The sequence below is a fragment of the Nannospalax galili genome, unplaced genomic scaffold, assembly GCF_000622305.1.
Source record: "Nannospalax galili isolate Female #2095 unplaced genomic scaffold, S.galili_v1.0 scaffold211, whole genome shotgun sequence".
Lineage (NCBI taxonomy): Eukaryota > Metazoa > Chordata > Mammalia > Rodentia > Spalacidae > Nannospalax > Nannospalax galili.
This window is the reverse complement of record NW_008329624.1, coordinates 3,411,697-3,422,024: the sequence shown is the minus strand read 5'-3', so window position 1 is coordinate 3,422,024 and position 10,328 is coordinate 3,411,697. Positions and strand designations below refer to the sequence as shown.

At 44.2% G+C, this 10,328-nt stretch overlaps 1 protein-coding gene across 4 annotated transcripts in view; it reads right to left on the bottom strand.

The window, feature by feature from the left end:
* The window catches only part of Tulp4 (TUB like protein 4), a 223,062-nt gene that overhangs the window by 41,320 nt on the left and 171,414 nt on the right, over positions 1-10,328 (bottom strand). For all 4 annotated transcript variants that reach the window (XM_008839527.3, XM_029566811.1, XM_017799761.2 and 1 more), the window contains 2 exons: positions 8,629-8,763; positions 108-274 (listed from right to left, as the gene is read on the bottom strand). In XM_008839527.3, coding sequence (XP_008837749.1) covers positions 108-274; positions 8,629-8,763 — 302 coding nt within the window. The remainder of the gene's footprint in view (positions 1-107; positions 275-8,628; positions 8,764-10,328) is intronic.

Genomic DNA, 10,328 nt, shown 5'->3' with positions numbered 1-10,328 from the left:
AGAGAGATTAAAACAAAGCTTGTCAAAAGCAATTCCAATGAGAACAATTCATGAATACTTAGCAGAGATGGAGCATACCAACCTGAAGGTATTTCACGTACCCTTACCTGCACAAGTGTATCCAGCGTGAAGATGTGCTCCCCTCTAACATTGTAGAACTTGACCATAGCACTCTTCAGAAGGGGACCATTGGGCAGTTCGCTGAGCTGGGTCTGTCGCTCCATGCCAGCGACTGCCAGCAAGTCTCCCTGTGTGCACCACTGGGCCACCACCTCTGAAACCACACAAAAGGGTTGGTTAGCATGAGGGCATAGTCTTCCTTAAATGCCACTCAGCCATATCCCTATGTGTCTTCAGTAGTTTAAAACACAAAGCCCCTAAACAAACTCAACAGTGGCTCTTCTTTACATTTCTTTGAAGATAATAATGCTCTATTAAAAACAAGTGTTTGTTACATGAATAAGGATTGCAGTTCCCTTTGAATGCAACCAATTTAGGTTGAAACCCAGACCTAAGAGAGTTGATATGTTAAAGCCAGGTGTAGCAGTACATGCCAGTGAACCTGGCTACTTGGGAGATTAAGGCAGAAGAATTCCAAGTATGAGGCCAGCTTGGGCTATGCAGCAAGACCTAATCATTAAATAAATAAATGCTGACATGTTAAATATCTACCTCTAGTATCAACATTTCTATAATGAAATTATGGGACTTCTAAAAAATACGTTTTATTTGTTATTTTTATTTTATGTGTATGAGTGTGTTGCCTGCATGTATGTGAGTGCACCCATGTCATGCAATGCCATGGAGGTCAGAAGAGGGCTTCGGATTCCCCTGGAACTGGATTCCCAGCATGTGGGTGCTGAGAATTGAACCCAGGTCCTCTGCAAGAGCAGTCAGTGCTCTTAACCACTGAGACATCTCTCCAACCCTGAAATTATGGGACTTTTTAAAGTGTAAGACCCATGACTGTCGTGTTACCTCAGCACCTTCCCACTGCTGTGCCCTTCGCTCTCACAGAGGACAGAAGAGTTTATTTATAAATGCTCAAAGGAAAAAGTAAATCAAAGCAAAGCCAAGTTTATTCATTTGATGCTTGGGCACTACTGGGCCCATAAAATTCAGGTGCTGGACATACAGGCATAGAAGAGCTGACTTTTGAGAATTGATGATGATATGGAAGCTTAGAAAGAAAGAAGGGCATTCCTGCTGGAGTAGGTGGCATTACTAGAGACATTCTCACACTGGAGATGAGATGCTACCTGCAAACAACTATTAAATGGTTTGTCTTACCCTAGCTTGAACAATTGCCTATCTCTTGCTGGTAAGATATAAAAAGCTATTAGTATTAGTAAGATTCACAGTTTTCTTTTCCTCCCTCAAGACCTTAAAAGTCATCACAGATCTATGAAATCCAGATCCAAGCATGGAGTCAGCAAAGGCACTCTGCCATGACAGCTACATCTTTCAGAACCCAGGGCCAGAATTCAGTTCCTACACTGTACTAGGTCACAAGTAAACAAACTCGTGATGGAAATTCTTCCCATGATAAACCATGCATTCTGCAGTCACTGAAAGTTCTTTCATCTCCTGGAAAAACCAGAGCATTCCCTGAGGCAAAACAGTCCCCAGCCTGAAGCTTCCTCAAGTCAGTCACAGCAGGAACCGGGAGACAGAGGGCTAAGCTGAAACCGTGCAACCATCCACAAAAGGGCTTTTACAATATGAGTTAAATGCAAACCAGAAAATAAAAAAGCAACTTAAAAAATCAGGTAAATGTCCTGGTGGTTAAGATTTTCAAGACAACAGGAGGAGGAAGCTAGAGGCACATGAAACTGTGGTCTGCACTCTCCAGGCCAGATCTTGTCTAGAGAGAAGCCTGGTCATGGTCATGAAACTGAAAGGACCTCTGGACGTCAGCAGTATGCACAGGAGGAAACCAGAAAAATGTCCTAGCCAAGCAGCAGCAAAGCAGAGGCCGGCAGGAGCCAGGACAGCAGGAGGAAAAGATTAGGTTTCTAAGGCTCCTCACACAACCTGCCTTGGTTACAGGGTGAGTGATTAGCTGTACTACTCTTTCTTCTTCTTTTTCAAAGTAGAAAGCGGCTGTTGCCCCTGCAGCCCTGGCCTGGATGCTCACTGCCTCCATGGCAAGCACATGCTGAACACTCACCCGGGTCTGTCAGCTGGAGGTGAGAATGAGTCCAAGTCTTTATGAGCAAAAGCCTCAGGGATTTCTTTAATGCAGTTGCAAAGTCACACTGAGAGTTGTCATCTGTAAAGCTAAGTTACTTTCTTAAAAAGAACAAATGCCCTATGAACACTGCCACTTGTTCTGGTGATTACAGCACTAGCAGCTTCAAGGGATGCCACAGCAGATGCAAGCTCCCAGCAGTTAGGAGAGACCAGTCCTGGTACACACGGTGCACAGGGCTACCTTCCGAAGCCTGGACAAGGGGACTAAGAAAAATAACTTACAATATTCCAGAGTTAGTCAGGGGTACTAAGTATTCTACAAGGGCTGAGTTCCTGAGATTTTAGTTAAAACCATCACAAACTGTCAGGGAAACAAAAATAAAAGCAAATAGTCATTTGATTTCCAGATGACAAGAAGAATACAGATGCCCAGGTGTCAGTGGCAAAGAACATTCCTTTAATAAGCTTATTATTTCTACTTTTACTTATATGTCTATGAATGTGTCTGTGCACACCACACATGTATGTATGTATGCATGTCAGTGTGTATGCCTGAAGAGGCTACAGGAGGGCACTGGATCTCTGAAACCCGCAGTTACATACAGATGGCTGTGAGCTGCCTGATGCGAGAATTGGGAATTGAATTTAGATCCTCTCAAAGAATAGCAAACTCTTTTTTTTTAAGAGTTTAATAATTTATTGTTACTTTTTATACATGTAGGTGTGTACTCCTGTGTCATGCAATGCCTGCAGAGGCCAGAAGAGGGCACTGGATCCCTTGGAACCAGAGTTACAGATGGTTATTAACCATCATGTAGGCACTGGGAACTGTACCCGGGTCCTCTGAAGGAGCAGCCAGTGCTCTTCACCACTGAACCATCTTTCCATACCCTAGGACAGAACATTACTTATTCAGATTTTTTTTTTTATGTGTAGGAGTGTATTACCTGCATGTATGTAAATGCACCTATTTCCTAGAATGCCTATGAAGGTCAGAAGAGGGTGTCGGAGCCCCTGGAACTGGAGTTACAGACGGCTGTTAGCCGCCATATGGGTGCTGGGAATCGAACCCAGCTCCCCTGCAAGAGCAGTCAGTGCTCTTAACCTCTGAGCCATCTCCCCAGCCCGAGATTTTTTCTTTTTTTGGTAAATTATGCTTCTTTCACTTAAAAAACAAACAAAAAAAGCTTCAAGACTTCTTCCAAAGAATTCTCATCATAATTTTGCCTAAATTTCTTAAGATTTTATTTAGAATATAACCTAGAAGACACTAACAAATGTCATTGGCACAAGTTTCTCTTTTGCTTCTGCTGAACCTCTTGGCAGAGACAAGTCTAGCTCTGACTCCCTGCAGTACCTACTTTTCTGGAAGGTTTGCTTAATGTGGGAGGGCCTAGACCATTGTGAGCTGTACTACACCCTGGGCAAATGGTCCCAGGCTATATAAGAAAGCTAGGTAAGGGGACTGGAGAGATGGCTCAGTAGTTAAGAACATTGGCTGTTCTTGAAGACCTGGGTTCGAATCCTAGCACCCACATGGCAGCTACAACTGTTTGTAACTCTAGTTCCAGGAGATCCAATGCCCTCTTCTGACTTCCACAAGCGTTACACAACATAGATGCACTTACATACACGCAGACATACACATAAAATACAAAAAAAAAGTAATAATAAAAGAAAGGTAGGTAAGCATCAAACTGAGCGAGCTACCAAGCAGCACTAATCCATGGTTTCTGCTTCAAGTTCTTGCTTGACTTCCAGCCCCGACTTCCCTCAATGAAGAACTGTGGTCTCAAAGTGTAAACCAAATAAACTCTTTCCTTCCCTAAGCTGCTTTTGATCATAGTGTTTTCCCACAGCAACAGAGATGAAAATCAAATACTCCTGTAAGGATGACTTTTATAAATGGACATAATCTGGACTAATGACTTTTAATTACCGCCCCCACCCCGCAGAATCATGTGTTCTTGTGAACTAGGCATCTGATCTCATTTCCTTGGCAACCTCAATTTGGTACTCCACCCCAAAAGAATATGGGTACACTTGAGAATTAACTTACTGAAGTGCTGAAACACTGCAGCCATTCTCGGGGCACACAGTGAAGACTGGGGAGGTGCCTGACCTTGGGTGGAATGAGATATTCTAGAACTAGGGATAAAAGGCAGGATGGCCTATTAAGATAAGAGTAGAGCAAAACTTCTAATTCCCAAATTGAAGCTATAGAAACCATTAGTTCCAGAAACAGGAGTGCCAGGGACAGTTCCAACAGCACAATTCCAGGAGACAGACTGGTTCCATGAGATACCGGAGGGAGTAAGTGTCTTCTGAGTTTGGGCCCACTCTTAAAAACTAAATTTAAGAGTCAGACTTTTGTGGCCAGGCATGGTGGTGCATGCCCTTAATCCCAGCACATGGGAGGCAGAGGAAGGTGGATCTCTGGAAGTTCAAGGCCAACCTGGTCTACACAGTGAGTTCTAGGAAAGCTGGAGCTACAGGGAGACCCTGTGTCAAAAAAAAGCCAGACTTTTTTTTAGGTAATTGTAATGTTGGTGTAGTAATACTGCACACTCCTTCAGCCTGGCAATCTTATGGATCTTTTCTGGTAAAACTCCAGAGGATCAAAATGCCATAGGTAACAAGAAATACAGCATTTCATAAGCACTAAGAAAACCTGTGTCATTCTGGTATCATTACAGGTCAAAAAGAGGCAGCCAGTAGCATCAGCTGGGGGGGTCTGAGGGCAACACAGTTCTTAACTTTTAAGTCCTCTTAATTTTCTCATCAGCTGTCTTTTTATTAGCTAAGGGATATGTGTATATATGTGGGAATGTGTGCACACATACATGCTGATGTGGAGAGACGGAGCAAAAGAGAAGAGGGAAAAAAGCCAAATAATTAGCAAAATGTGGTAGCGAAATCACAAGAAAAGTGTTTTCTTTACAAAGGAGAGTTCAGTCAGCAAAGTGTTGTTCTTGCCCGAGGTTCAGTCCCCAGAACTCAAGTAAAAATGGCAGTGTGGGTGGTGACACGTGCTCGTAATCCCACTGGTGGGGCGGTGGCAGACAGCAGACTTTAGTGGTCGCTGGTTAGCCAGCCTGGGCTAATTTAGGGCACACTGGGCCAATGAGAGCCCCTACCTCAAAGAAGGTAGCTAGTATTCAGAGGATGACACCTGAGGTTATTCTCTGGCCTCCACACACACCGGTGTGCACACCAACATATACATATCCATATGCACCTGTCCCAAACACATTTTTTTTTTAGGGAGCAGAGTAAAGACTGAAAAGTGATTGCATGCAGGCTAGAAAAGTCAGCTTCCCTGTGATATCACCCACCTAGAAAATTCTTTGATTCTCAGAGAGCTCAGGAACAATTCTGCAAAATGAACCAAGAGCTGCTGCTGTTTCCTGACATATGTGGGATGCAATGTGAAGGGCCTTTAGAAGCCGGCTTTACCACTGAGAGACGTGTTTCTTGGGTCAGAGACCACAGGAGCTCATGACTCAGGTATTTTTAATTCAAGAAGGTGAAAACCACATAAAAGGTGAGACCTGAGAGGGAGTGAACCTGTTTCCTACTTCGAGTGTGATGAGAAGTCCAAGTTTCTCAGTGGACTTCTTCCCAAGGCAGAATTTTATCAGTAACAGCTGCACAGTGAAATCAGACACAGACTCTGGTCACCACCAGATTTGGCAGCAAAAAACCACAACAGTGGCAGATGGTGTGGAAGAAAGCTGGTCAAGGGTCCATGGATGGTCTGACTCTGCCCATGGCATAAATACAGTGCTGGCAATGAAGGCATCATGGGTCACCTTCCTCCCTTGGAAAAGTTCTTGAAAAAGACAATTCAAAAGACCCAGGGAATGAGAGAGCTTTCAGCTGTCCTCATAAGACCCTGAAGGGACAAGAGTGTTTTCCCAAAGAACCCACCAAACTGGGCATGGTAGTGCACACCTTTAATCTCAGCCTGGTCTACATAGTGAGTTCCAGGCCAACTGGGGCTACAGCTCAAACAAACAAACAAAAATCCAAGCAAAGAAACAATCAAAAACAACCAACCAACCAACCAACCAACCAACCAACCGCCAACCGGCCAACAAACCAGATCCCACCAGCAGCACAACATCTCTACTGATCCTGTACAGCAAAATTAGAACACTCCCAGTATTTCTGTCCACAACCCTCCCCAAGGCAATACCGTTCTACAGTGACCAGGGCTTCTCTGACAGCACTCTGCTGGTCTCTTCCCATTATCTGCTAACAAGAGAACGGATACATTTCCACAACATGAATTGGGGCTGTTTACACCACACTCAGGACTGAGTCTACCATTTCCACAACATGAATTGGGGCTGTTTACACCACACTCAGGACTGAGTCTACAATATTCTGACATCAGACAGGAAACTGAAATAGTCTGACATGAAGAAGAAAAATTACTTGGAGGGCACTAGTTCAATTAAACCCAACTTTCTAAAATCACGAGGACGCAGCTCTATCACTTTAACAATCTGCCCCTCAGCTACAACACTGCAAATAACTGAAAATACTGCCAACTAGATTTAGATTTCTAGCTATGCAATGACTACAATGTTGAATTTCTCAGTTTTTAGAAAATAACTCAAGTAAAAAAGATTACATTTAGGAAGACTAATTTGGCTCACCTGTTTTCCTAGTCCCACAATGTACACATTGATAGACACTGTGTAATACATTCAAGCAGACAAACGGACTGACCAATAGAAGACACAAGATAATAAAAAGACAAAGAGTTTTCATAATCGAGAAGGTAAAACAATTAGAAACACTTACTCTGAAGAATAGGACTGGAAAGGTAATTAAATTGTTTTGAACACTGACAAATATTTGGTAGAGAACAAAATTTAAGATTCTACAACTAGAGGTAGGTTCTCAAGAAATTAGCAAACTTGATTAAAAATGGGGCTGGAGAGATGGCTCAGCGGTTAAGAACACTGGTTGTTCTTGTAGAAGACCTGGGTTCGAATCCCTGCATCCACATGGCAGCTAACAATTGTCTGTAACTCCAGTCCCAGGGGATCCAACAGCCTCTTCTGACCTCCACGGGCACTGCACGACACGGGTGCACTTACCTACATGCAGGCAATACACGCATACACATAAAATAAAAATTTTGAAGAAAAACAGAATTTAGCCTAGGAAACATACAGAGGAATCAATGAGTCTTTTTGTTTGCCTTGTTTTGTTTTGAAACATAGTCTTCCTGTAGCCCCGGCTGGCCTGGAACTTGCTATGCAGACCAGGCTGGCCTCAAAGTCACAGAGACCTGCAGGCCTCCGACTCTCAAGGGCTGGGATTAAAGGCATGTGCCACCACGCTCGGCAAAGGCAATGGCTCGTGGTGAAGGCCAACTTTAAATAGTAACTAGGGGGACGAGGTGAGCACTGCCTGAGGTGATGAGAGAGAGAGAGAGAGAGAGAGAGAGAGAGAGAGAGAGAGAGAGAGCTCAGAGGTTAAGAGCACTGGCTGCTCTTGCAGAGGACTAGGATTTGGTTCCCAACACCCACATGGTGGCTAATAACTGACCATAACTCCAGTTCCAGGGGATCCAATGTTCATTTCTGGACTCCATGGGCACTGCATTCATGAGTACACTTACATACATGCAGGAAAAATACTCACAAAATAATTTTTTTTATTAAAAAAATAACTAGTTGCACAGAAGGTCCCAGTTTGTCTCCTATCTCCCTATTTAGATGATAGTAGGTCCCTTTAATATCATGGACCAGAGGCAGCCCAGTATTAAAATTTCAAACTCTTTCTACATTGCCCCAGTGAATAATGAAGAGACAGAATAGTTTTTTTCAAAGACTTCAGCCGAGGCATGATGTCATTAGTAATCTTGAACTGCAAAAGCAGAGGACCCCCAGTACCTCTGTCCATCAATTTTTCTCTTGGGGTAACACTTCCTACCTCACCAGGAAGGTGCCAGCACCTGACCATGGTCCTTCATGTCATGGCACAATCTGGAACCTCCACAGATCTTTCAAGGTAACAGTACTGCACAATGGCCAATTTCTTGATAAGTTGTCCAGATTCTTAAAATTACAGGGGCTTCTGTGTGAAGGACAATTTGTGTACCATCTGTTGCCCCAGGAGTTGCTGGTGCTGCCATCTGAGCAAAGTGTCACCCAGATGTAATTATCTACACAGGGCCATTCTTGTCAGGGTGAAGGAGGAGGTTAAGATGGAAGGAGTGTTAGGACTCCCTACTAAGATAACAGTAGATATGGGCTTGAGCAGAGGGACAAAGGGCCAGCCCTTTGTCCATGGACTCTTCTAAGGTTAGGAAAGGTCATCGAAGAAGACAGGAATCAACTGGGGGTACAGCATCAGCCTGGAAGGCAGATGTGCACAGGGCCAATCTCTGGGTTTAGGACACGGAGTATTTTGTACCTTTCAGCCCTGAGCGGATGACAGTGGGAGACAAGTCATCATAGTTGTTCATTAAGCTGATGTCTCCTGAGGTGAAGCTGACGGTGAGCAGAGGCTTGATGTTCTGCACAGGGATGGGGTATGATGCAGGACCATCTGTGGAAACACAAGGGCTGAGTGAAAAGCTGGCAATGGGCACAAAACCCGATCTAGGCTGCATTCTTGCGCAGTGCTCTAAAAGATGTCTAATAATGCAGGTCCCGCACTGCAGCACTCAGGAGTCACACAGTAGAGCCCAAGCAGAGAACACTGGAAGAAGGAACAGATGTGGGATATGCAGCCCCAGAGGCAACCAAGGGATGTATGAAAAGTTTACTGAGTTGTATGTCAATGCCTCATATGATTCTTCTGATACTTTAATGTAAATTATTTGAATGTTGTGCAACGTAAAGAACGGTGGGAAGGGAGGTAAGAATGTTTTCAATCCAGATCAATGCAGAGCAAAACTGCTTTGCAAAACTAAATGTTCTCCACTGATGTTACGGGCAATGAGCATCCACAGCAGAACCATTAGCTTACTGAAGTTTTTACCACAGGTGACATAAAGTCAGTAGAGAAGGCTGAGCCTAGATGTAGCTCATAAGGTATTTGGCTACATGTGGAATACATGGGCAGCCTAAGGAAGCCCTGCTTGCAAAGCTTTAAGAGCATTCCTATATGACAGGCCATGGCCTAGCTCTCTCATGTGTTGTTTCAGGAAGTAAAAGTCCCTGGAGATGGTATGGTCTGGGATCTTGGGAATGGGAAGCCTGTATCTGCGCCACAGTCATGCTGAGCTCATCTCAGCAGGCACTCGGGGTGGCCTACCTGACAGTCACCTGTTGGGAACCCCAGACTGCTTTTCTTTACTTCATTCTAAGACACCTAAGACATGGGGTTACACTACCTCTGCACTCAAACCCATCTGAAAGATGGACACATGTAACATGTGCCCCCAAAGTGCCTGACTACTTCTGAGAAGAGCAACTCTGGTCACAGACACACCTGACTATCTGCCACCTTTGATCAACTTTGGGTTTGTTTTGTAACCTTGGTCTCTGCATTCCTTTTTCCCCCTAACAAAACAGGGATGAGTAAATCTGGACTCTAGCTACTAGACAGAACTTCTGTTTTAAAGGTATGCTAAATGTACTTCATAGACACTGACTTTATTACCCCAAGGCTGTAGAAATATGAACATTTTGCTCAAGACTGGTATCCATTAGGAAAGGAACAGTTATCTCCCAAATAGATTTATGGGTGCTAGGAACACTTTCCCTCCTAAAACTGATATTGAAACTCCACTGCCACTTTTTTCACATAGGAAAAACACCTTCTCTCCACACACATGCACATGAATGGGAAGCATCACTCTGTCTCTGTGACTGGAGAAGACAAGCACCAGAGGAGGCACTGTTGAGGTGGGGCCCTTTTATACTGTCCCTCGGTCCACTCCTTCACAGGATGGCATGCCCCATGATGACAAGAAAGATCTAAAACCATCTAGTGCATGCCTTCAACTGAAGGGCACACAGTAGTGCCAGTCAAGGACAGGAGCCCGCACCTATATGACACTTTTTAAACAAGGAGTCATTCCCTTCCATCACTCCATAATACATTTTTCTTTTAACAAGAAAGGGGGGGAAAGGGAGGAAGGGAGGGAAAGAGGGAGGGAGGGTGGG